At 50.8% G+C, this 27,118-nt stretch overlaps 1 protein-coding gene across 1 annotated transcript; it reads right to left on the minus strand.

Moving 5' to 3' along the window:
* Nucleotides 1-635: 635 nt before the first annotated feature.
* On the minus strand, nt 636-18,777 carry ZBTB41 (zinc finger and BTB domain containing 41). Its single transcript, XM_037070591.1, has 11 exons — nt 18,691-18,777; nt 16,815-18,070; nt 13,856-14,063; nt 13,080-13,149; nt 12,195-12,342; nt 10,144-10,273; nt 7,196-7,291; nt 5,839-5,945; nt 4,445-4,550; nt 2,541-2,629; nt 636-1,316 (listed from the first exon to the last, which is right to left on the minus strand). Exons 2-11 carry the CDS (start codon nt 17,941-17,943, stop codon nt 685-687), a joined length of 2,715 nt encoding a protein of 904 aa, XP_036926486.1. The 5' UTR covers nt 17,944-18,070; nt 18,691-18,777; the 3' UTR covers nt 636-684.
* Nucleotides 18,778-27,118: the final 8,341 nt, after the last annotated feature.

The following is a 27,118-nucleotide window of genomic DNA, read 5'->3' on the forward strand; positions in this document are numbered from 1 at the left end:
TAGTATGAATGATTTCCCACCCATAGTAACCATAATCAGTATGAACGATTGCTTATTCATCACCAGTAATTTGGACAACTATTTCACTTCCACACTTCACTGAACAAGCTGCTCTTAGCTTTCTGGCTTCGAGTTTATCAAAAGACCAAAGGATAATGATCACCTAAAATTATAGCCAGATAAAGAAACAACACAGAAATATCCAAGACTTTCTTATAAAGTCAAATTCAAAATGTCAATTATTTAAAATCTGGGGGATGTAACAATGACTCTTATGTTAGAATAAGGAATAGCTTCAGTTATCGGTAAACTCTCACCAATTTTCTTGATGACTACATGGTCCTAAATCTTTTTTGGAAGATGGGAAAGGGGAGAGAGGAGTAAGACTAAAGAAAAGTAAAATTTCCATTGATGATTTAAAAAGAAATAATGTCAGCAGCTAATAATTTTTAAAAGTTTGAGATACTATTTAAAGTTGGCACTAAATAATCTTTTAAAATCACAAAAATGTTCACTTCGAATATACCTCAACACGTCCCCACATCCCTACACTCAGTAAACAAAAGCGCATCTTTTCCTCCTTCTGAGCAGTTGGGGAGCCAGAGAAGGACAGCGCCGCCTGCTGCTGGCTGCCTGCGCTGGCTCCCGACGCCCCGCCGCCCCGCAGCCCCGCCGCCAGCGGCCTCAGGGGCGGTGCTCCTCGCTGGGGAGGCTCGGGACGGCGGGCGCGCTGTCCAGGCCCAGCAGCGTCCCCAGGTAGGACTGCTCCCTGGGGTCCAGCATCTGCTCGGGGCGCACGGGGTGAACCAGCGTGGCGGGCTGGGGTGTCAGCGTGTACTTTTCCAGGAAAGCTAGGTCGGCGGCCCTCGGGAAGTCCGCAGGCTGCGGCTGCGGCGACAGGAGGTCGTGTGCGGGCCGCCCCAGGTCCCCGGGAGGCTCGGGCATCTGCACAGGCACCAGCGTCACAGGCACGCACACTTCGGCAGGCACGTGCGGCAGCGTCACCTTGGCCTCTGCCGGGTACCCTTTGGGCCCGTCCGGGTAGGGCTTCGCCTCCGCTGGGAAGAGCTTGCTGTCCACCGGGCACTCGGCCAGCGGGGACCCGAGCTTGTCCTCGGGGCCCAGGGGCTCGTCGGCAGCCTTGATGCCGTGCACGTGGTCCGTGTGGTACTTCAGCTTGTCCTTTCGCTTGAAGGTGGCCGTGCAGTGCTGGCAGGTGAAGGGCCGGGCGTCCGAGTGAATGACCAAGTGCTTTGTCAAGGTTTTCTTAATTCTAAAAGACTGATTGCAAATTTGACACTTGTACGGCTTTTCACCTGCATGAATGACAATGGCATTAAGTGCAAGATACACACGCTGGGTGCGACAGTGATTTTAAACGGCAAACTTCCCATGTGGATTCTGCTAGGAACTAACAAAAGAAGGAACGGTGTGTGCCATCGCAAAACTGCAGGCTGGTGAGCGAGCGCGGTGCACTCTGGGTCCGGGCTGTGCCACTGAGCAGCCAGGCCTCTGCGAGGTCTGGGGGGGGGGGGGGGGGGGCCGCAGNGGGGGGGGGGGGGGGGGGGGGGGCAGCAGTGAGCACGGCTCCCTCCCCACCCACCAGGGGCCAGGCCCCAGCTCCCAGAGCTGCGGAAGGGATCCCACCAGAAAGCGCTTGGTAGACCTCCACTGTCGCCAGGTAGGCTTGCTTTTATTCCACTAGAACCTCGAGATACCCCCAAATTAGGACTCCCTCATTTGGACAGAGGTGGAAGTGTTTTTACAGCGGCACTGTAGCAGTAATAAATTCTTTACTGTGATTCCTGGCTGTTGAAATGGCCCAAATCGACTTATTTCCTGTTCTGGTATTGATGAAAGCAATCATTTTTCTCCCCCAGAACAGCAGTTTGACAAAATTCCAATTAAATACAAAACAAAGCTATAAATGCATACATGAATTTTTCAAAAAAGAAAGAAAAGCATTAAAAACTGTTCATTTACATGAGATACCCAACATGGACAGCACAGAGGGAAGAATCAGACACAGTCCGCATTTCACATTTCGGCAGCATTGCCAGGGAGGGGGGACAAGATTTAGAAAATGGCAATTTCTGGAAAGCAGCTGGAGCGAGACACCCTACTCTAACTGCCTCTAAGTGACAAGTGACTCAGTTGCCAGTGATCACCTGGCAACTGAGACGATGAGGCCATATTTGAACTTCTCTTTTAAAAGAGAAGAACACAAATGTCGTCAGAGAGGCACAAGCGGAGGACCAGAAACAAGCAGAAGAGGAGAATGAGAGCTAAGACATGAGTCAACTCCCAAGGGAAGTAAGTTTCCCCAAACCGTACAAAATGACGTGCGTGGGACTGAAGTCATGTGATAGACAACGGAAGCCCAGGGTGTGGCTCATTCATGGAGTGGACACTCGTGTGGTGGGTAACATTCTTACTGGGCAGAAAACAAAACAGTTTAACTAACAACGAAGTTGAAGGGCCCATATTTTACTCCTGGGTAGTTGCACCAAAATATACATAAATTGCCCATTCGGTTTTACCTGAATGTGTCCGAAAATGCATTTCCAGACTGGACTTGCCTTTGAAAATCTTCTTACACACATCACACTGATGAAAGGTTGCTTTGTATCTAAGAAAACAAAAAGGTTTGACTTTTTCCATGTGAGTTTAAGGAACAGCAGACCACGAAGTACAATGGCGTCCCAAAGGACAGCGCGGCTGTGACCGGGCTGTGAGCCCAGCGGCCACGCTCCTCACGCAACACACGCCGTCTCACTCGAAAGAGTGAAAGGCAACCTACAGGTGCACACTTGAGAACCTGGCCGACATTTCTCAAAAGCTAAATGGAGTGAGCCCTTCAAGGGGAAAAACTGACAATCTGTGTTAGCGACGGGACCTGAGCTCTCCCGCTAACGTGAGAATTTTGGAAGCTGTGTGCCTGCCCCTGTCCCCACCCCCTCTTCCCGAGACGCTGGAGGCAGGGTCCCCAGGTGTGGTCCGCGATCTGTCCTGTGAAACACGCTGACGTCTGGACAGCCCGCAGACCCCAGAGACCCCACACTTTCCCGATGAACACGCGTGGCACTACCATGTCATGGGCAGGCAGAGCGCCATCCACAGCGCCAGACGGACCACGAGATCAAACCGGACGGGGTGTGAAGACTTCGTGACTCCTCCAGATCCGCCTTGCTGCTTCTCCCCTTAAGAAACTGCCACTTGCTCAGTGTGAGGGCGGCTGGGCCCCCCCCCCAGCCAAGAGTAGCAGCCACAGTGAGCTGAGAACAGGGCTATTACAATACTCCTCCTCCTACCAGCCATGAGTCTGAATGAGGCTGCCCTGTCCTCATTTACGTCAACCAAAACAACACATGACCAAATATGACAACTCAGCCACTAAACCACTGAAGGGATTTACAAAAAGGTGGAATAATACCACTCTTTTAATAGTTTTTTTGTTTTGTAAAGTACTTACTTTGCACGTAATTGCTATTTATGTGAGACTGTGATGAGTATCTTATTTAAAACAAATAGGAACTTCCATTTTTTCTCATTTTAACTTCTTTGGTTTACATAACCTATTCAAACTCTAACATAAAACTGCCGACTGGGTGACACAAAGGGACAGAGGCAAACTGCCCCGGGCTCTCGGGAGGAAGTGGCGCCTCGGCCTGTCCCCACCCCGCGGCAGTGAGCGCCAGCCCATCTGCTCTCCACAGGCCTGGTGGGCGCTGCCGCGTCCAGCCCTCGGCGGCACGGCTGCCACCTAAGGAGCCCGTGAGGACAGTGACGACGCTGAGTGCATCGCTCAGCAGAATCGGTGGAGGGGGCACGAAGCCTCACGCGAAAATGTGAATCATCGACCGCGGCCAGCGCTGCCCACGCCTCCCACCGCCCGCAGCCTCTGCCCTGCGGTGCGTCCGCGCCCCGCAGCTGTGAGCTGAGTGCCCCGCGACGACTGGGCGCTTCCTCCAAACACCCGGTCAAGAGCATGAGCTCGTTCGACGCTGCACACTCGGCCACTCGGTTAAACCTGGACACCCAGCTTGTACTGAGAGGCTGGTGTTCAGGACAGTGCTCGCCTCCCTCAAATAAAACACCCTTCAAATGCTTACGTGACCATACACATTTCCCGATAACTGCTACCTCGTTAAGTGCCATACACTGGCAGTGTATTTATATGCTCCAGGGTCCATGGCAACCAAACAAACGAACTCCCCAAGAACGCTGAGACTTTACATCAGTCGTTTCGTTCACCTCCTAGCCTTGAACGACTGAAAGCAAGCAGGAAGGTACGCTTTCCCAGGCCCTTTGGCCTGCTGAGAGGCTACGGAAGCGAGAGAAGAGAGCCGACTGAGCGGCCTGTCCCCCCCAGACAAAATAAATCATGGGGTACACAGCCCACGCAGCCCACGCAGCCCACACAGCCGGGAGGGCCCCCACTCACTTCTGCCACACCTTCTCCCCCAGGTGCACGCTCTTGTAGTGCACGGTGAGGTGGTCCCTGCGGCCAAAGCACTTGCCGCACTCTTCGCACTGGTGCGCCTTTTCACCTGAGAGACCAAATGTTTGGGTTATGACAGGCATTGCAGTTTCCTTCCCCCAAACCAGGGACCCACGGGAGGACAGCGCGAGGAGACGGACACCAGGAGCGGCAGGCCGCCCTCGGATCTGGGCTCGGGCCTCCCCTCCGCACTCAGACACCGTCCCCGGGGGCTGCGCTCATTTTCAGCGGCGGCAGCCCTCTGCGCAGACTGCGCCCCTTGCCTTCCAGCGTCACGGAGCAAGGAGGAGGGCACTACTCCAGGACTCAGGGCTCGGGGGGACACGCACGACTGCACATCAAACACCTTCAAGGGCCACACACGGAATCAAGCTGAGGCTGTCTTACTGTTTATAAAACGGACCTGAACACTTTCAGATCTTTGTACTTTATTTTTAAAAGACTCTTCATCTGTGGGGGTTGCTTACAGGTGCAATGAGCCAAAAAAGAAATAAAGGGAAATTCTACATGAGTCCAATTTCTTATACTCAGTCAGTAGCAAGGACCTGTCCTTCAAAAGTCATTTTCTCAACTTAACCCCAGCGTGCAATTTAACCATATGGCCTCTAGAATTGGAAATTTAGAATTCTCCACCTAAAGATGAAAATGTGTAATTCCAGTGGGAAAAGTCATTAGGACCTTTAACATCCCAACTCAGCCAGCCTCACTGGGGCCATCTCTGCATGCGAGGACCGCCTGCCACACTGGTAGTACTCGTGTTGGCGGTGACAACGGTCACCGCTGCCTCCCCGCTGCCCCACCGGGCTCCCAGCGCTGGCTCTTTAACATCCGGAACACAGTGGGAGAGGAAGACGGGGAGACCCCCAGGACAGCAAGGCTGCGCGCACCGTGAAAAGGCCTGGGCGGATGGGGATGGTTCCTCTTTCCCAAAGACTGGGTTTCAAAAACTCCCGGAGACACAAACTGTCACACCCAATTCCGATCATTTCTCCTGAAACGTCTAAGTCTGGCTGACTTCTTCCAACCTCGGTCACAGTGGCCAGCACCTCCCCTCGGGGGTTGTCAGTAGGGATGTCGCAAACATCCCTGTACAGGCAAAATGCCAATTCTGCGCATTTCATTAGAACAATTTAAAATGTGGTTTGTAGTCATAAAAGGCGGCCAGATGGTTAAAATGACAGTGAAGAAAACAAGCCATAAAATTATGCCCCTCAGATGCCTCTGAACACTGCGGTCAGAACAGCCGTGCCCAGGGCTGGCCAACCACGGGTCACCAGAACCCCGCCCACGCACGGCGCGGTGCGCCCTTCTCCGGTGCTCCGCCCCGCGCGCCCTACCTGAATGGATCTTCTTGTGCTTCGTGAGGTGGTCGTGGCGAATGAAGGTCTTCCCACACTCATCACATTCGTACCTCTTGTCGTCGTGATGGACCCGGAGGTGGAGCCTGTGGGAAGAAGGGCAGACTGAGGGCGGGGCGGGAGGGAAGGGGCCTGGCCACTCCCACCGCGAGGGCCTTCCCCAGACTTCCCGCAGCCTGGCCCGAACGGCCACTCCAGGCCTCCCGCTGGCCTCCCCTCTTCAAAGAAGCGCTTCAACCCCCGCCCCATCCCCCTCGGCCTCCGGGCCACACTCCTCCTGGCTTCTTCCTCCCTCTTCCACTTCACTGACCCTGCCAACCGCCCGAGTCTCTCTGCCTGGCGGGTGAAGCCAGGCACAGCCAGGGCGGGTGTGAGTCCAGAAGGAACCAGAATCAGCCACAGGGAACAAACACCAACGGGGCCAAGGACCCCGCCGGGACCAGACGGGGCCCTTCTGGGCAACGACGGCTCACTTCGGTGAACCTAGAACTCGCCCGCTGTCTGACAATCACACTCCACCACTTGCCTCCACATTCAAGCAAACGAAATGTGGCTCATTCCACAGTTACCCAAGGACACACGGTAGAAGGTGCAAGTTACCCTCGCAACCCTCCGTCCGTGTCTGCCGGCCCCAGGGGAACGAACGGCCTCCTTGTTCCTTCTGCCCCACAGGCGGCTCTGCTGCAACTAAACCCCTCAGCTGACCGAACTGCCCGCGACGGGGGGAGGACTCCGTCTGGGCTCAAAAAGGAGATGATAAAGAGGAAACAGCAAAGGCTTAAGGTATAAATTCTTCAGCACCATTAATAAAAAGTCAATGGTACCTACATCTCACACATAATCACCTACTATTTATTCAGAAAAAAACTTTTAGAAACTCCAAATGTGGTCAGAGATTCAGTTATAAAAATAGTGACCTATGTTTAAACCAACAAAGACTTTCAAAAACTGAGAATCCTGAAGTTTTCAGTTTTGCCGTATTTTCCTACCAAACTATTCTGTGAGAAGAGAGAATGAGGAAATACAGTAAGTTTAGAACACTAGAATTATAGTAAATCTGACTCAAAGAAAAGTAATGAAATACACTGTCAAGTGACAATAACTTAGACAGTAACGCACCCGGCCCCTTGGTGGTGAAACATTCAACAACAGTTTATACTACAGAATGACGAGAATATTCACATTGGTAGGGAGAAGTCTGCAAAGTGTTTGGCACAACTTTGCTTGTCGTAAATGCTAAGAAATGTTTTAATTCAACAAACCACCAAAACATAGAATGAAAACGAAGGTGTAATCTTGTCTCCCTTAACATAAAGAAACAACCGCCCTGACTCACCTGTACGAGCTCCCATGACGGAAACTCTGCCCGCAGATGCTGCAAAGATGGGGCTTTTCTCCGCTGTGGATCCTCAAATGCTCCTTCAAAGTGGTCCTGTGTTAAAAACACGGACTGAAACACAGGACTGCTCAGGCACACCAAACACAGAGTTCCCCAAGGCCCATGGAGGACAGATGCTCCTCTGAGACTAGCCCCGTGAAGAGGGAAGCGCACAGACACGGTCGTCTCCACTCCTCCGTCCCCTCGCCCTGGTCCCAGACGGGCCGTGGAGTGGCCACGGCCAGTCCAAAGGCACCACCGGCGCGCCCAGCAGCTCCGTGTGACACTCAGAGACTCCGCCCAGGTGGAGGGCCGGCAAGGTCACGGGGAAGGAAGAAGGCACAAGGCAGCGAGCCTGGCCCTGGCCCTCTCCGTTCTCATTTCTGTCCAGGGTTTGCTGAGCGTGAAGGCAGCTGCCTGCCACAGGGTGGCGCTTCGGCGGGCCCACCAGCACCTCACCCCACTCAGCACCACTGCGTGGCATTGCCGTTTTTAGATGACGGGCCCACAAGATAACACGAGGTCCCTGCATCGAAGTCTGGCTATGGCTCCCCTGAGGGTTTGCAAGAGCCCTCTCCCACAGGTCAGTGGACGAAGCTGCGAATAAGCCCTGGAGCCTAAGCGCACCCCAGTCGGAGCCCCAGGAGCGGGGCTGCACAGACCGGCAGTCAGGCAAAAAACGAGCGACGGGAGCAGGCGGCACCATGCACCTGGCCACCACGCTTGCTGAGAGCCACCTGTAATCCTCACAGACAGATGAAAAAGATGCTACGAAATAAAGCAAACGCGCCCGGGGGAATCGAGTGGCCAGGCAGGAAAAGGAGGCAGCTCATTAGCTCACAGGCGCTACGCAGAAGCAGGGGACAGGTGAGAATCTGGGGGGGCGGGACGAAGAACTGCTGTCCAACGGGGCTAAAGTCGGTCACATGGGGCGAGTTCCTGAGATGTGCTGCACAGCACTGTCCCCAGAGTTACCAGCCGGGACCGCACAGTTCAACACAGCCGAGGGGGTAGATGTCCTGTTCAATGTCCTCATCAGCTAAAAATAATGCAAAAAAGCGGGTTCTGCATCAGACCTTCTGTTCCCTACTGGGAAGAGGAAGGTGCAGGGACCTTGGCAATGACAGTCCCCACATGGTGTGGGTCACTGGGACCGGTGAGGACTGAAGACCTACTGCACGGCACAGCGAGGGGTCTGACTCAGGGGAGCCTCACCGCCCACCCGGCTGGGACGCCCCCGCCTGCTCCTGTGTACCGGTCCCTATTTCCAGAGCCTCTGCCTCCAGGTTGGTTTCTCCTTCTGGGGAAGCACAGAGAGAGGGGACAATCGGCTAATCTTCTGACATCATGAAAAGTGTCTTTAGCATCCTCAGACTTGACTGTCAGTTGGACTAAACACGGAATTGCAGTTCGGAAACCGTTTCCTTCGGAGTTTTGAAAGTACAACTGCAGGGAAGAGCCCAAGTCGTCTGACTCTCATTTTGGCAGGTGCCGCTGTCCCCCGAGACAAAGGCAGAAGCGCCTCTCCGGCCCAGCACCCTGCAAGGCCAGCCACGTGCCCGTTGTATCGTCCAAGGCTCCTTCTGTCTGGCGACTGGGGTCCTTCAGTTCCGGGAATCATCCTGAATGATTTCAATGATCTTTTAAACCCATTTTATCTGTTCTTTCTTTCTCAACCTCTTGCCTGGTCAGCTAAAGTTCTAGACTTTATTTCACATTTCTGTATCATATTGCTCTGCGTTTTGGGGCATTGCCTCCACCTTGTCCTTCAGCCTTCCATTCAAGTCTTTGCTCTATCACGCTCTGCATTTCTGGGAGCTCCGATTCATGATGTCAGTGACCTTTATACAACATGCTGTTCTCATTTAATGGCTTCTACATTTTCAACTGGGGATATTAATCATAACTGTTTACTTCTTGTCCTGCAAGTTCCCTCTTCCCTGCAGAATCTGTTCCTCTCGGGTCGTATCTGTTTTTCTGTTTGCACTGAAGTCCGTCCTCCACGTTAAATGTTCCCCTTCTATGTCGTGCTGTTCTCCGCTGGGCACTCACAGTAAAGCGCACTGCAGTGAGGACCAGAAAGAGAGGGCCCCCCCCACCCATGGATGGGCTCAGATGCCACCGCTTCACGGTGGCGATCGGGTGGACTCTTCGGTAGGGAATACGTTTGCCTGTTGGTTGCTCAGATTTCCAGGAAAGCGTTTTCTAATCTTCTGCCTGGAAGATAAAATCTATAATCCACCAGGTCAGCTGGGATCAGGCCTGGGGCTCGCTGCTTTCAGCCGTCAGCATGACCCCCCCAGCTGCCACTCTGGGGAAGGGCGGTGCATGGCAGCGGGGGGACTGTGCGGGGGGTGGGGGGGAGGGCTCAAGAGAAAAGCGACAATCCAACTTCTTGAGCTATTTTTGCTGCTGGGCTCCTTCCCCTGCCCCCGCTCCACCTCGGCTCAGCGCACCTGCTGACACTAGTCACCCTGCCCTGGACGTAGCCTAGCCTCTCCCCATCTGCATGGCCACCTCCGATTCGTTTTTCCTAGGTCTCTAAGTCAGTTATCATGGATCCACGGACTTTCAAACTTCAAACCTGTTCTGTTATTGTTCCCTTTCTCTTCTCTCTGTCTCTGTAGCTCACTGTCTTTAAGATAAATAAATGAGTACCTTTAATGTGTTTCTAGTGTGATTTCATGCGGAGACAAAATGGTATCTACATTATATTCATCTAAACCCACAAATCCCGACTCCGTACATCTTCTGTGACATTTTACATAAGTTCTCCTTTGACCTTCGCCTTTCGAATAAAGCACAGTTCAGGTGCCCCGGTCTCGCTCCGCGCTGACCCGGGGCGCGGCCTCTGTCGCCTCCACCCAGCCGCGCCAGGGCTGGCCTGGGTCTGGGCGGCCGCTCACCTCTCTCGCACTGACTTCCCGCACACGAAGCAAGTCCACTTCCTCTTTCCTCCGTGGGTGCATTCGATGTGGCGTTTCAGATTCCCAGTGTCGTTGAACTGGCGCCCGCATATGTCGCACGGGAAAGGACCTAAAGAGGAAAGAACAGTGTGTACATGAAGGTGAAAGAGTCAAGTCCAAGTCCAACTTCACTGGTACCTGATACACGAGGCTGTGGGTCACCTGGGGACCCACCTCCACTCAGTGGAGGTGTTTGCTTGCTCAGTGCCAGTCACCTCTACTTGTGACTGGCACTGAGCGTGGGGGAGGGGTGGCCTTGCAGGACTGAGCCCTCAATCAGTAGGATCCGTCCCTGTCTCCAACCAGAGTCAGAAGTGAGTTAAGCTGCAGGACACCCAGCTGCTGTCAGAGACGTGTTTCTGTGGTGGGGAGAAAGCCCGCACATTTGGTGACCAGAAGCTCCAGAAAGGAAGTGTGTTGTGTGAACGGCCAAGGGATGCACGGTGACTACGAGCTGGGGGTCCCTCTCCTGTGAAGTACGTGACAAGTGCACGCTGCTCTCATTAGTGCGTGTGTGGTCACGATGCGACCGTCCATTCGGCTTTCCCTTTCCGTCTATTCCTAGAAGGCAGATCTGCAGTCACTTCCGTATCCCTAGAGCCGAGTCCGGCGCAGGCACCTAATATAATAAATGCTAATGAACTAATAAGTCCGTAGATTGAAATGGCCAGTTCCTAGAATGAAACCAGGCTGGAAAAAGTCACAAATGTTACATAGTAAATTTCTGGAATAAGGAAGTAATGAAAAACTTTGGAAAAATAAACTTAAGTTCAGGGTTTGAAAGCATATTGTTCAAGGAAGCTGTACATTTGGAAGATGTCTCAGGATGTAGAAAAGTAAACCGAAATAGGAATTAATCGATCAGTTAATGAAGAACTAATTACAGCAGCGCAATGGGAAGGACTGGCAGTTGAGCGCATTTGGAACTCAGAAGCCTGTTGGTGAGCATGGCCGCTCGGAGGCCACACCGTGCCAGAGACCCCACCCCCCCGCCCGTCGCGTCACACACGACCAATGCAGCAGAGGACCGCCAGGCGCGCCTTGTCGCACGGGTCTGCCACACGCACTCACGAGCGCCTCTGCTCTCCCACCCTCCACAGGGGGGTCTCTCACCCGTTCGCTAACTCCTCAGCCCGCATTCATCGACCCACTCACGTTCTCACTGCGCTGCGTGACCGGCTACGAAACACCCTGCTCCTCTTCCTTCCACCCAGCAGCTTCCACCCAACGTGCCAGTGAGTCCATCTGCAAAATGAGCGTGGCCCCTGGGCCCTTTTGGGTTTGCAGTGACTGAAAGGCAGCTCGCCCTCACGCGTGCGACGCTGTACCCACTCCTAACTAAATTTAACCTGCGGGGTTTGGACCTGTTGCGCAGCACTGAGATCTCGGTCTGCACTTTTACTCTCTGTTGCCTGGGTTCACCACCCCCCCAACCTCCGCCAGCTTCACATTAGCTCTGAGCCTCACAAGCACGGAGCACATGTTCGTGCCCACGCTGTCCGCGGGCACAGGCCAGGACGGGGAAGGCCTCTGGTTGGCGTGGCAGTCACTCATCACCGGGATCACCAGTTGTAACCGCACCTGGCCACACCACCCTCCAGACCACAAGTCCCCATGTGGCCATAAGCACTGGGGGCAGAATCCAACAGGACACTGAATTCCTAGGAGACTAAGTTTACTACACACACACACACCCCACCAAAAAACAAGCACTTTCCCAACACAAAAAAGCCATAACCCAAGCACTCACGAAGCCACCCAGCTATCAACGGGGAAGAAACACAGTCTAAGACACAGGATGCGCGGGCCACCGAAATGACAGATCAGTAAACAGACGTATGTCCTCATCTCCGGGAACTGCAGCAAATGCAGAACCCCCACCCCCACCTGCCTGACGCCTCCTCCCAGCTGGCCGGACAGCAGCCGGCTCTGCAGCAGGCCGTGCGGTCGACAGGGGCCGCGACCACCTCCAGACAAAGCCGTGCGCTCACCCAGATGGAACTTCTCCTGGTGCTTCAGCCGTGCGAACCGCGACCGGAAGTGCTCCTCGCAGTAGGCGCACTTGAAAGGCTTGTCTTGAGAGTGCAGGATCATGTGCTCTTCCAAGTGGGGTCTCCGGGTGAAGGACTTCTTGCAGATCTGAAAGAACACGCACACGACACGGGAGCCAGAGTTAAAAAACGAGAATACAAAGCCCATGACGAGGAGTAAACCCCCCAATTCAGAGCAGCCGAAAAGCTCGGGGGATTTTACAGAGGCCTCCCGGTCCCAGCGGCCTCGCCAGCAGGGGGCTCCAGCGGCCCGCCAAGCGGCCGACGCAGAGGAGACGCAGGGCCCCAGCCGCGCGTCCTCACTGAGCTCCCACGTGAGCGGAGCCACTTTGGAAGCCAGCCCAGCCCAGCCCAGCCACAGCTGCGGAGGGCTGAGCGACCTGCAGTGTGGAACAGAATGGTCCCCCGGCACAGCCCCGCCCTGAGTTTGCATTAACGATCCATGAAACGGTGAGACACGATAAATGATTTAAGGCCACCGGGACTCGGGGTGGTTTGTGATGTGGCAACAGACCATCGAAAGCGGAGGAGAAGCTGCAACAATGGACTGGCCTGTACAACCCTGATGTCACGTTGCACGCACAACCTCAGACACACGGTGGGGCGATTGCATTAAACTGAAGCTGGGGTCCCGGGTCGTCAGGGTCGTCGTCTAGAGCTTGCCCACACCGGCCTTAACTTATCAAAATATTGCGGCGTCATCGCATAAAGGAAAGGTCCAGAAGGGAGCTAAGCCACGTTTCTGTGACTTGAAAATCAAATGGTTTTCCCAAGAGGCACCGTTACATTTGGTCTGGTTTTCTATTACAGATTAAAAGCTATTACATCACATTTCCAACTTTCACTCTTAGTCTTCTTAATGGAAATAAATTCTTGTGCATTTTCAGGATGAAATCTGGAAAAGAAAAAGAAAAAGATGATTTTAAAAAGGCTGTATTAGTCAATATTCTGTATAATCTGAGGACAGCAATGAAACAAACCAGAGATTCCTTCCTTCCACGCAGAGACACGCATGAGCACGTTAGTGCAGGGTATGCACAACAGTGTCAATTCGACAAACGGATGGCTATGCCTCAGTTTACGCAGAAAGTGTCAGAGAAAAGTCTAGACATGTTCTTAGTACATCAGGGACCTAACTATTCACAGATCATCTTCAAGGGAATTCACCTGATTCCTTAGTCCAGGTTTCAGTACATCTAATTTCTTAGAGTTAAATATGCAAACCATACTGAATACTCTTTCACAAATTTCCATGTCATCAACCAAAGGCGGAGCTGAGCCTGAGCAATGAGTTTCCTCGCGTTCTAAGGCCACACTGCCTTTCGCTTGCTGAAACCCAAGAGGGAACCCGGGACGACCCTCAATTTCTGCAGCACGGACCTGGGGGGGCCCGTTTCAGCACCAGCAACCCCATCTCAGTGGCATTAACAAGAAATGTGAGCACACCGACACCTGCTGCTCTCGGTGACCTGCAGCCTGCAAAACGTGAGGTGGCGAGGGCGCCGCACACACACGAGCCCAGCACGGTGTCCTCCGCTCGCTGTGCGCGCTGGGACTCAAAGGCACAATCACGTCCACCACGGAGGCAAGATAATACTCGCCTCTTGACGTGCTTGGCTAAGGTCTTCTTGCTTGCGTGAAGTTTACTGCAATAAGGGCACTTGTGCTCCTTCTTATGAAAGTCTGTTTCATCCGTGTGCTTCTTTCTGTGAACAGTTAGGTTAGACTTTGTCGAATAGCGCTGGCGACAGATGTCACACTCGAAGGGCTTCTCACCTGTGTGGACACGGGTGTGGCTCTCATATTTCCCTATAGAGAGAGAGAGCACAAAATTAAATTCAGCACATTTACCAGAGCGATCGAAATTTGACAGCCATTAAACCTCACGATTAATAGCCTACTTAACACACAGGCACACACCCACACCCAAAAATGACTTCCCTAAACTTACAACTTTGATAACCCTCGCAGACTTATTATGTTGAGCTTACTGCTCAACACACACCTTTCCTGGAAACCTTGGCTCCCCACTTCCCCGCTGTGCTCAGGGATGAGACTTAACCTGCACTTTATTGGGCTCTTGCGTGTCTCCAGGTAAAACCTGGAATGAGCTTCCACAGACGTCAAAAGTAGCAAGTAGGTTTTATAAAACAGAGTTAGGCAACATTGAGATTTAGATCTGTTTGCAAACTAGAGGTCATCAGGGTGCACAGACTCAGCTCCTTGGTGTGACTAGCACGGGGGGGGGGGGGACAGAACACAGCAGAACACATCAAAGTGCGTTCACACCGTCTGGCGTGTCAGACGCTCAACTGTACCAGACCAGTGAACACTGAGAGCAGCTGGCGTTCCTGGAGCACCTTCTACACCTCACGCGTGTCGAGTGGTTCACCAGGACTGCCCCCTTCAACCCTCAGCACGACCCCAGGAGGAGGCACTAGTCCCATCGTCCCACTCTGCGACAGAAAACGAAGGACAGACGGGCCCGAGACCTGGATGTGGAAATGCAGGCAGTGGGACGTCCTCTGCGCATGCTTTTCCCAGCACCACTATGCCGTCCCAAGCCCAATCTCTCTCTAAGAACCAAGGGAACGTCCACAGCCCCAGGAGAGGGGTGTGGTCAGTGAAAGAGAAGTAACGTGAAACACATTCAGAAAGGCAGGCTAGAAATAAGCCTATAATGTGACCGAATTATTCCCACCATTACCTGGGCTGCCCTTGGTTTAAAAAGCTGCAGAAGGCCCCTGGCTGGGTAACTCAGTTGGTGCGAGGTCTCCCCAACACAGCCAGGCTTCAGGTCTGACCCCCAGTCAGGGCATATGCAAGAAGCAGCCAATGAAGGCATAAATAAGCAGAACAACAAACCAGTGTTAGCTCCTCTCTCTCTTTCTCCCTCCCCCCTTCCTCACACTCTAAAAAAAATCAATATATTAAAAGAAAAACCTGCAAAAGGCTTTCCTCCTAGTTTATCAGGAACTTTGTCTTCACCAGTATTTTCCCAAATTATGCGCAAAGAACTCTAGTTTCTTGGGACACTAAAAGTAGCACCCCAAAAGGCCCTGGGATAAAATTATTTCAGGAAACGCCAAGTTAAGTAAAATCAACAGGTGTCTTTGCCGAAGGCCTGACCGAGTGAACAGCGACAGTGAACCACCATGCTCGGCTTCCCAGTCCCACCTGCAGACACACGCCTCTCCTAAAGCACCTTTGAGACCCGTGTGCGGGGCCACAGCGCCACCTGCGAGCTCATCTCCAGCGAAACGGGGCCAGAGAGGCAGAAGACAGGAAGCATGTGCTCCAAACGCACAGTGCTTCAAAACAGAATCTACTAGAAAGATGGAACGCTTGTGCACCTCAGCCCCAAAAGTTGTTCTCTTCACTACGCCCTGCACAGCGCTCCTTCAGAGCTCTGCAGGAGCACCCACGCAGCCCACGCTGAACCGGTTCCGCGCTCCTCCAAAGGAGCTGCTCAAGAAAAGTTCTGTTATTCATGTTCGTCCAGAGCCACCCGGTGGAACAGTAATAAATGACCCCACTAGGATGCCAAAAGCAGGCTGGTTTGGCGTGGAAACTGTTCGGACGCATAATAAGAAGCAAAATGAGGTCTCCGCTGTTTCACCACCAAGGATGCTGTCACACACTGAGAAGCAGCGACCGCCAATACCTTACAGAGCTCCTCTCCACCTACCCCAGCAACGGAAGTAACTCAGCGCCTGCGCAGGACACCTGGGCATATGTCAGAAACCGAGCCAGCAATTGCAAAGTTCCGACAGCACTCACTCATTCCTTTCATCATCGTATGTGGTAGAGTTTACAATTTCACAACTTGGATTTATACAGAAATAGGTTAATCGTTGCCATTTAAAAGTTCACTGTAGAACAGTTCATAAAGACCTCCAAAAATTATTTTACTAGCAAATATTTCTTGAACTTAAATATTCCCTGACATGTTTTTAACTTAAACTCATAGACCGTATTTCCTATGTAAACTTTTCTAATACGGGAAAAGTTAATTTATTCATGAATAAAATACCAAAGGACCTACTAATTAGGCACTTTCTAAAAGGCTGTACCTACATAATTAAGCTATGTCCAGTACAGTTTTATTCTCAACTATACATTCGTGTAATTGGAAGCATCCTAGTTCTAAACAGTACTGGACACTGGAAATGTGACTGTAAGTTCAAGGGGAAATGGTATACAAATTATTAAGTTTAATATAACCTAATTCAATTCTCTATAATGACTCAAAAATAGCACTTATCTATGAAATTAGATTACCATCTCAATCAAACCTCTGTATTCATCATAATTGATACTCCTGAGTTTCCCATACCAAATACAGGAAGACAAAATAAAGACGGATATCAACACTTCAATTAACTCCCGAATCACAACGCATTGACGCTAGCGGGATCAATTATGTCTTGAAAATCAACGACCCGCCCTCGACAAGAATTCCTTGCAAAATTTACTTTCCAAGCTCGGCTTTTAATCACCACCTTTAAAACAGCCCTAAAAGGAAAGTGACTAGAGACAAAACAGGCGCTCTTTCCTCACCTATCCGGTCAAAGGTTTTATCACACTTCGGGCACTGCAGTAGTTTTTTGCTGCTACGCTGTAGGACCACGGGCCTTAGGCCCTCGCGCGCGCTCGCCCCGGCGTCGCCAACCTCCGGTTCCTCGTCCGCGTCATTCTGCTCTTTCTCGCTTTGCTCCTCCGAGTCCGAGTCCTCCTCCGACATTTCCTCCTCTAGCTCATCCTCCTCGGCGTTGTAGTCACTGCCAGCATCCTCAGAATCATTTCTGTCAGACTTCTCCTGGTCGAAATTTTCTGGATTCAAAGTATCGGACCCGTCGGCACTTTCTTGCTCCTCCTCGTCACTGGTGTCATCAAACTTCACGGGGCACTTGCGGTTCCTCTTGGATCTCCTGGCGGAGAAACTCCTCTCCAGCATCTTTAACCCATGTTGTTTCCCTAACAAAAGGGACCTGTGGGTTTTAGCCAAATGATTCTCTAAGGACTTCCTGTAACAAAAATGTCTGCTGCAGAATTTACACTGATGATCAGTCGATAGTCTTGCGGTCAGTTCGCTTAGGGTTTCTCCAGGCGATGACTTTTCTGCTAGCTCAGCCTGGAACGGGGCAACACTCTCGTTGTTAAGCAACTTCACGGCATCGATAATGTCCAGGAATTTTGCTGCCTCTAAAACAAGAGGTATTTCATACTTGTACACAAAGAATTCAGATGTGTAAAGAAATTCGAGCAAGTGCTGAAAAACCGAGTGTGTCACGTGGTCCAGGGTGACCACATCCGTGCTTGGGTTTTTGCTCAAACACGCATGAAAGTAGCTGCTCCCAACGGCGACAACCACCTTATGGGCGCTGAATTCCTTCCCTTCGACTATGATAAGCAAGTCACAGAAAGACGGCTGCTTCTGCCTATCATCATTCAAATACTTGAGCAAATTCTTATTATACTGCAAAGAGCTCAAAAGCTTCCTCTGATCTGGGGACGGGGGAAGGTCCTGGTAACAGTGCAGAGCTTCGGCAGCAGCAGGTCTCTGGGTGCAATGGGTGTAGGTTAGCGGGTCGCACGCCCCTGCCACATGTCCTTCTGAAGAATCTTTGTGATAGCCCAGATGGATCTTCTCGTCAAGACTGGAAGCAACCTTTCTCCTTTTCTTCATTGCAGTACAGCAGTTTCAGAACAGAAAACTTCATAAGTGCCTTAAGGGGTGTATCAAGAAAAAAAATAACACCACTAGGTTGTCTTGGTTAACAGCTTCTGGAGGGGCGTGCCCCAGCGTTTCATGCCTGCAAAAGAGTAGGAACCGCGTTAGACAGCTAGCTTCATGGCAAAGCCAACTCCCTAAACCCTGCACGCCACCCGCCAATCTTTTCTACATTACACCGACATGATAAGGAAGTCACGGCTTCCACTCGTTCCTGGCTGAGATTTCGGGCGGAGAACGCGGAGGGCCACGCTGGGTGGGAAAAAAAACTACCAACAAAAGAATCCTCCGGGAAGCGCGAGCGCACCTCTAGGGCAGGACGCACAGAAAGCGGGGAAAGGAGGGCCGGACCGGGAGGGGCGCCCGACGACCCCCGCGGGTGCAGGTGGACAAGGGGCGCGGGGCTGGCGACAATAAGGCCTTCGCGGCCGCGACCTACAAGTCTCTCCGCTGACATGCTTTCCCAGGGCGGGCAAGGCGCAAGACTTCCTGGACGGAGAGGGTCCCTCGGGCAACGCCACCCGGCGAAGACCACCCCAGGGAGGGCGCCGCGCCGGACGGTGGGGTCAACCGGAGAGACGACCCCCGCCAGCACAAGCGCCTTTGCAGGCCCAGCCCCGGCGGAGACCGCACTCGCCCACGGCCCGCCCGCTCCCCTTGCCACCGCGGGGTCCCTGTGCAAACGCCCCACGGATCCCTTACCGGGAACCCAGGGCTCCCCCGCTGGCTCCCGGCCGCTGAGCTCCACTCCGGGCGCGCTCGCACCAGCGCCGACCCACTTCCGGGTTCAGCCCCCCTCCCTCTGCGCGGGCCCTACCGTACACGTCACCGCGCGCGCCACCGCCCAGCCGCCCGGAGCCCGGCGCGCGGCCCTGTGCCGGCCACTGCGCATGTGCGCGCGCCCTGCAGTGCGCAAGCTCCGGGAGCCCTGCAGTCCCCGGCTGGGCGCCTGGCGATGCGCTGGTCTGTGCCTCTGGGTTTTCGCCGCGATCTAGTGGCCCCCTGAGCCCCTGGAAACCGCGCCGGGAGCCTGGCTGCCTGGGGAATGGAAGCGGGCGGCACCGACGGGCGTTGAGGTGCTGTGTTCAGAGGCTGTGATCCGCCACGCAGCCGCCCGCGAAGCCGGTCCCCAAACACTACATCGGAGGAACCCCCGTGGACGGAGTTTCCTTATTTTTCTGAGTTAAACGGCTAACGCGGTTGCTCCTGAAATTATTCTTTAACTTCTTATTGGGCACAGAAAACATGGGGACATGTACATACAAGTGTAATATGATCTGGTAGGCCAGGAAGAGAAGCCAAAAGAAAAGGAGAATCCACCAGGACAACTTTTGGAGCCAGGGCCTGAGACTTTGCATTTCTAACGGAGTCCCAGGTGATGCTGATGTTGCTGGCCTGAAGACTTGTTTTAACAGACTCATAAAATTGACAGATTTCTGCCCTTCAATGTGATAGTTTAAAAGGACATACGAAAAAATGTGTTCATTTTGATGGTCATGTTTTCCATACGGGATGCATAGGTCACCACTGATCAAATTAAACTGCAAGCTCAGTATTGCATGACAACCCTAAGTAAAGTCATTTTAAAAAAGGATGTCGCACAGACACAAGAACAGTAACAACTACGTAAAAATAAAGTAGACCTGGCTGGTGTAGCTCAGCGGATTGAGCGCAGCCTGGGAGCCCAAGGGTCCCTGTTGGATGCCCAGTCAGAGCACATGCGTGGGTTGTGGGCCAGGTCCCCGGTAGGGGGCGCTGGGGAGGCAACCACACATAGATGTCTCTCACCCTCTCTCCTCTTCCCTCCTGAAAATGAATAAATAAAATCTTTAGAAAATAAAGTAGAAATATTTATACATTTAAAAGTGAAGCGAATATGGGATATAGAAGAAGTAGAGATGAAATCTGGGACTAGAAACATTAAAACATTGAACTGGGATAAGGAACGTGGTCAGGATGGGTGAGAACCAACTTACAAGTGGATTATGAGGCTTCCATTTGCCTGGGGTGTGTAGGGTGAAGGCTAGGGATGAATTAGGGAAATAGAAGAGATTTTTAAAGGTCATGCTGCCGTAGAGAGAAAAGCCAAGGAAGGAGGAATTTCAAGGAGAGATGAAAGGTAGGAAAATGACCTCCGTTTTAGGAGGTGCCCATGACTGATGTTGATAATGACATTGATTCCAAGAAACGGGAGGAGCCAGAGCAGAGAAGACACCCGTTTCTATGGGTGTTAACCATAGAAATGGCTTAGGTGCTGTGGAATGAGTTCATTTGGGGAATCAAACCCACCTTCCACACATGCTGTTTTTCACATCCAGTTAACATCCATTTTTGTGTTTCTCGGACCCAAGTGATGAACAGGGTCCGAGTGATGAACAAGTGATGAACAGATATGGTCAGTCTTTCCATTCTCCCTGGAACATAATTTCACTAACAGTAATTCATATTTTTTCCCTTGAAGAAAATCACATATTTTGAAGTAGAATGGAATGTTTGCCTGATGATATGGTATGATAAATCTAAAATACTTCTATAATAAATAGTCAAAGATTTTTTAAAGAAAATAGTGTTATGCATGTGCATGTGGTCCAATTTTATTTTTCAATTAAAAAAGTTTTAAAGAGCTTTACAGCTCTTTTATTTTCCCAACATTTAATGTCACATTTACATAAGAGACTCAGAGCAACGTCTTGGGGGCCCAGAAGGAACGCATAGTGCTAATAGACACGTGTCGCAGGTCTTAAAATTACATTTAAAAATTGTTAGGGAAAAGCACATTTGGATATAGCAATCCTACAATGCAGAAACACCCTACATTTTTATGAATATTTTTTCCACTGGAGGGTGCAATTTGTCAATGTATCAAGATTTCCCCTGCTCCTTTAATGAGGGTACTTTATAAATAATAACAAAAGGATGATTATTTCCAAGACACTAATGTAGGGTGCTGAGTATTAATGAAATTTCACTAATAGGAATCTGGGCCTATTCTGCAATGAACTTGTCATTGAATTAGGAACAAGTGATTTATAAGCTGATCATATTCTCTCATTCTCCTTTTTTGGATACTATTTATGACTTTCTTTTTTTTAAGATTTTATTTATTTATTTATCTTTAGAGGGGAAGGAGAGAGGGAGAGAAACATCAATGTATGGTTGCCTTTCGTGCGTCCCCTGCTGGGAGTTGGCCTGCAGGGAACCGGCCTGCAACCCAGGCATGTGCCCTGCCTGGGAATCGAACCGCGATCCTCTGGTTCGCAGGCCCGCACTCAGTCCACTGAGCTACACCAGCCAGGGCCCTATTTATGACTTTCTTGATTGTTAATACCATAAAAAAGTATCCTAATCATAATGAGAAGTACAGACTTCTCTATAATCTATAATACAGGGTGAGGCAAAATTAGGTTTATAGATGTCAGTATGGTAAATAATACAATAACTAATAAATAATAATACAAGTATAAATTGTTTCACAGTCTCAAAATTGGAAACCTACTTTTGTCCCACCCGACTTATGAGTATTCATATTTGTTTTTTTAGCACTCTGTGCATTCATTTAAAATTTTCTGCAAAAATACACATCACTTTCCTTTTATTAGCCTGTACACACCATAGTGATGGATGGTCTAAAATTAAAAGTAAATTTAATCATAAAACTAACATACACATTTAATTTAAAAATATGTGCTTTGATCATACACCTGTTATAGAGTATGAAGGCTATTAGGTAATGTGTGCCTTGGATATAATGCTCATACAGTATGAATTATAATAACAATATTTATTGAACACCAACTAGGTATCTGGCAGAATTCTATACTGATTAGCTTTCCATGGGCCGCCACTGACACCATAGCATGGGGATGGCCTCGTGGCCACTGGGTGGGGGCACATGTTTAACGTCCCTATGACACCACCCCAGTGAGGGGGAGGGCTTCACACCTGCTGAATGTGGTTGGAAGCCCAGGGTCCCCACACGGTCTCCGCTGGCACTGGAAGGGCCCGGTTAGCACCCACTCAGCATTCTCTGACCTCTCCGAGCAGGACAGCTGGGGGGACATTTTGCTGCCTGGTGGGATGCGCATCCTTGCTCTCCATGTGGCCTTTGCTGGACTGTGGAGAGGTGGGCCACGGTTTTTTCCTCTGGTGTTTGGCTGGAGCTGGGTAGTTATTGCTTAAAAGTTTTCTGTCTTGGCCCCTGCTGGTGTAGCTCAGTAGATTGAGTGCAGGCTTGCGAACCAAAGGGTGGCCGGTTTGACTCCCAGTCAGGGCATGTGCCTGGGTTGCAGGCCATATCCCCAGTAGGGGTGTGCTAGAGGCAACCATACATTGATGTGTCACTCCCTCTCTTTCTCCCTCCCTTCCCCATCTCTCTAAAATAAAGAAATAAAATCCTTTTTAAAAAAAGGGAAAAAAAGTTTTCTGTCGTGCTTAGGTTGCCTCTTTCCTGGTTCTTTAGCTAAAAGAGCAGACTTCTGTTTCTTTATTGTCTGCATCTGTTAAAATCTCGGCGTTGCTGGCTCCTCCGGTCCTAGGTCTGGGATATGTAAGGCAAAAAAGGGAGGGGGAGCATTTTATAGTGTCTGTTTTTGAGCCCTGAGTCTGTCATTCAGTCTCTTTACAAGTGCTTTACACAGCACGCCCAGGGTGTCTCATTAGCAGAACAAGCAGTGAAAAGTACACCCACTCCATTTTCCTGGAAGAGGCCCCTAGAATATTTTCTGAATTTTAAGTAATTGGGGAAAGAGCCAAAGAAAAATAAAGTTTTGTGACACATGAGAATTCTCTAATAGTTTTCATTGTCTGCGGCTGATTTTGTGCTGCCATGGCCAAGGTTAGGTAGTTGCACTAGAGACTGCGTAGTTTACAAAGCCTAGGACATTTACTCTCTGGTCCTCTGTAGCAGTCAGCTGTCCTCTGGCTCACAGAATGGAATGAGTGGCCAGCCTTCTATTAACAGACTGGAGTTTTTGCCTCCTCGGTCCAAATGAAAAGGAAGGAAACGTGCAAGTTCTGGAAGCTTCTACTCAGTTTTAGGCCCCGGTGGGCACAGGTTTGGTTGGAATGTGGGTCAGCAGAGATGATGGTACTGGAGAAGGTTTTCTGCACCCCTGTTACCTGGAGTTCCTATTTTTCACCCAAAATAATATAAATCCTTATTTCTTCAATTCTAAGAAGTACATTTTCCTCATGTGACTTGTCATAGTGTGATCGGGACCCCTTTTTTCTCTCTTAGTGACAGATATGAAATGATGAAGTGTGTTACGCATGATGGTGTCTCAGACTCAGTGGAACTTGTCACCACTCCGGAGCGATCACAGATAAACCCTTGGATAGTCAAACTGCACACACTTTAGAGCTACGCAGTTTGTACTGAATAACTTCTGCTTAATCATTGACCTCAACGTCAGCTTTTTAAAAGTCTCGTGAGCGCAAACCCTTTTTCCAGTTAAATGATTTTCCAGCAATGCCTGGTACAAACAGCGTTACATATTTAAAAAACAAAACAAAACATTTATCCATTGATTTCTAGAGAAAGAGAGGAGCGGCGGGAAGGAGGGAGAAGGAAGAGAGAGAGAGAAATACCAATTTGTTGTCCCACTTAGGTACGAATTCACGGGTTGACCCTGTATGTGCCCTGACTGGGGATCAAACCCACAACCTTGGCACATCGGGATGATGCACTAAGCCACTGAGCCACCCGGCCAGGGCACAGATTTTTTCTACTGACCAAACGTGCCCCAAGAAGCCTGAATGCTTCCAAAAGTATTTCTCCTTTTGATCAAACATGTTTTTGTGTCTTTGTAACTTCTGCTTGCGTGTTGGATGCTTATAACCAAGGCCATCGTTGTCCTAACATTGACCCATTCTTAATCTGAAGAGTCACACACAAGCAAGTCCAAAACTAAATGTGAAAGGCACAATACAAGAAAAAATAATAATAAACCCAGGGGTACAATTTCCCACTTATCTAACCTTTCAAGGCCACGGGCAGTTCGCAGAAGGGGATCGGTACAGACAGACCTCCCAATTAGAAGGTTCGTTAGTGAGAGGGCAGAGAATGCGAATCCCAAGACTTTCATTCGCTCTGACAAGGTGGGACCCGGCGGGCACGCATCAGTGATGGTGGAGCAGCTCCCTCGTGGGGGCAGCCATAGGCGAGGCGGAGAGAATGTGGTCTTCGCCGAGGCATTTATCAAATTCGAGCAGACCGTCGCCACACGCTGCTGCCGCCGCCGCCAGCTCCCCGGAGAGCTGCCGGGATCTCATCCAATCAGTTGGTTTGGTGGGCAGAACACCCAGGGGAAGTCTGCACGTGAAAGAAAGGCAGTGTCAACTTTGGGACTCTGGGGAGACCCCCTGCCCGTGAACCTGAACCTTAAATAATCGAATTGACCCGGAGTGGCTGCTTCTGTTGACACCTAAATCTGTAAGCATGGGGTGTACAGAGCTATTAATTCTGTAGTAATTATAAGTGTAGCAAATGCTTGTAAGCATTTTCATGTTTAAATATTGTGACATTAAAAAGGTTACTGTATTAATATCAATCAACATCACATATTTTAAGCCTAGAAGGTTTTTTAAAAATTTTTTTTATTTTAGAGAGAGAGGAGGTGGGGGGAGAGAAACAGCATTTGTTGTTCCACTTATTCATGCTTCCGTCCACCGGCTGATTCTCATATGTGCCCTAACTGGGGGTCAAGTCCCCAACCACGCATGGTGTATGGGGACATCGCTCCAACCACCTGAACCCATGCTTGGGTTCAGAAAGTCTTGGCTCTGCCTACTTTCCTGCATTCTCATCTATCTTATAAGGCATTAAGTATTCTGCCAAAACATTCTTTATTTTCTTGAGGGTACCCCTCACTTATAACCTGAGGAATCTGAGTCGGTAGATGTGAGTCCAGCCGAGGAAAACCTCTACCAAGAGGCAGTGCCTCTCAGTGGTTCGCGTGCTGGCTGGGAGTGAGCGTTAGTGACCGGAAGGTGCCCACGAGGGAAGGCCTTCAGATTATGGGCACAGGTCCCCATTTGGGAGAAGCAAGGACTGTTTGACCTGCCAGTTGGTTTTTTGTCCCAGCATGCTCAGCTGTGGTCACTGGGGAACTTCAAACTGGAGACAGCCTTAGAGGGCTATTTGCTGACTTTTTTTTTTTTTTTTTGCCAAATTCTGGAAGGAAGAATTAGTCTCCCTGCCTTTAGCACGGTCCCTCCCCTCCTTATGGAGCTGGTTCTTTTACGGTCACCCCACTCACAGTTTTTGCAGTGCGCTGGAGGTCCTCCCTGGCCTTGCAGATTTGTTCGTGTTTCCTTCCATCCCAAGTCGCCGCCTTGGGCAGAGTCCCTGGGCCTGGAGCCCTGGCCACCCCACGTCTGTCCCGTCAGAATTCTGTCTGCTGTGGCCCAGCCCAGGGCCTCACAGTGTGACCACCGGCTGAATGTCTGTGCTCAGGGGACCAACTCCGACCTCCCGACACTGGGTGGGTGTGCCTCCTCGTTCACATGCCCACTGTCCCGCCCAGTGTGCGTGACACTTGTAGACACGGGCGCTGCTCTGTGTGTTCTCCCTGCCCCACCCATACCCTGTCGATTACGTGTGTGTTCTCCTCATAGCAAAAGGTGGTCGTGTATATGACGATACATTTCCCGTTTTTATGTTCTTTCAAACACTCACATCACTTCACAATTCAACTTGAATTTCGCCTCTCTTGTAAAGGTTTCCCGAATCGCGGGGAATTGAGCCTTCTACCCACTCGTCTGATCCATGGTGCCTCCCCCTCAGTTTTCCCACATTTGAGTCCCACGGGTATGGTTCCTCCATCTGCTCTCCGTGTAACGTGCTCTCCCGACCACTCACCATCTCCGATACCTGTGTCTTTGGGAAGAGTCTGCATCTGTGTGGCCTTCCTAACGAAACAGGGGGCAGAAAGAGCCTATCAGACAGGTTCCACCTCTGCAGCTCGGTGCCTGTCCTCTGTCCTCTGTCCTCTGTCCTCTGCCAGGTGACCTCAGACGTCCTCACTCCCTTAGCCCAAGGCCCACGGCGGAAGCCTCTTCTTTTTCTCTTAAAGACTTTCTTCGAAAGCGGTTTTATGATAATCACAAAATTAAGAGTCAGGTAAAGCGACTTCTCGGATACGCTCTGTCCAGACGTAGGCATGGCTTCCCCGGCTGCCAATGTCGCTCACGGAGAGAAACCGGCCACACGGACAGGTCACAACCACCCACAGCCTGCGGTTGCCATTGGTGCTCGAAACTGGCGACGGGCCTTCTACGGGTGTACACGACCTGTGTCCGTCATTATGACATCACATAGTCTCACGGCCCTAAAAATCCTCTTCGCACTGTCTGTTCATCTGTTTCCGGAGGTGCTTCCAAGACAAACGGGAGATTAGCTTGGTCCGGGAGGTGAGGTTCCCAGAGTGGGATTATCGCAGAAAGCATGAAGTGGTATGTGAGAATAAAGGAATCTGTGGGTTACTGAGGGAATGTTCTAGAAATCAGGGGGAGACTCTGGTCCTGATGTCCCCACCGACTCACTGGCTGGTCTGGGCCGACTGTAAATGCGGCGCGTCTCAACTCTCCGGCTGATAAAACACAGGGATTAGAACATAGGAGGAACATGCCTCCGTAACCTGAGCTTATTTTACTCTAATTAATAAATTGCCCAAATTAAACCAATGGCATATGAAGGGAAAATCTTGAAATAAGAACTATCATGAATGCTACAAGAAATACATAATTTGAAATGGACAGACTCCACTGTGGCCAGTAACATCCTCTGAGATTAGAGGGGTAGATTAGCATTTGTAGAACACATTAAGGTAACTATCAAAATACCATTCCCCACTTAGATAAGTGGGCAGGGAATATAAAGATTTCAAAGGATATGCAGGTCCGAGCTGCGCACTTCACATAAACTCTGTCCTGCAGGCTGCGTTCGAGTGTAACAAATCGCCAGTGTGAGCAGTGGGCAAAGGCAGCCTGCTGCCCCCAACCCCACCCAGGGGGTACGGCATTCCAATCTTACCCAATCGATGTTTCATGGAGTGACCAAGAAAAAGACCATCTTCACAGCCTGAACAACGAAGCCTGAAGAAAAACGCCGTGGTGTGTATGATCAGTGTAC

The sequence above is a fragment of the Sturnira hondurensis genome, unplaced genomic scaffold, assembly GCF_014824575.4.
Source record: "Sturnira hondurensis isolate 20B ecotype Veracruz unplaced genomic scaffold, ASM1482457v3 Scaffold0018805, whole genome shotgun sequence".
NCBI classification, from domain to species: Eukaryota; Metazoa; Chordata; class Mammalia; order Chiroptera; family Phyllostomidae; genus Sturnira; species Sturnira hondurensis.

What these genes read in the sequence shown, in the direction of transcription:
- ZBTB41 (XM_037070591.1), bottom strand. Translation starts at nt 17,943, where the DNA reads ATGAAGAAAAGGAGAAAGGTTGCTTCCAGTCTTGACGAGAAGATCCAT. An exon ending in GTGAAAGTTGGAAATGTGAT is followed by an intron (nt 12,343 to 13,079) that starts GTAATAGCTTTT and finishes GTGTTCTTTCAG; the next exon opens with ATCTGCAAGAAGTCCTTCAC. An exon ending in GGGGAGAAGGTGTGGCAGAA is followed by an intron (nt 2,630 to 4,444) that starts GTGAGTGGGGGC and finishes TTGTTTTCTTAG; the next exon opens with ATACAAAGCAACCTTTCATC.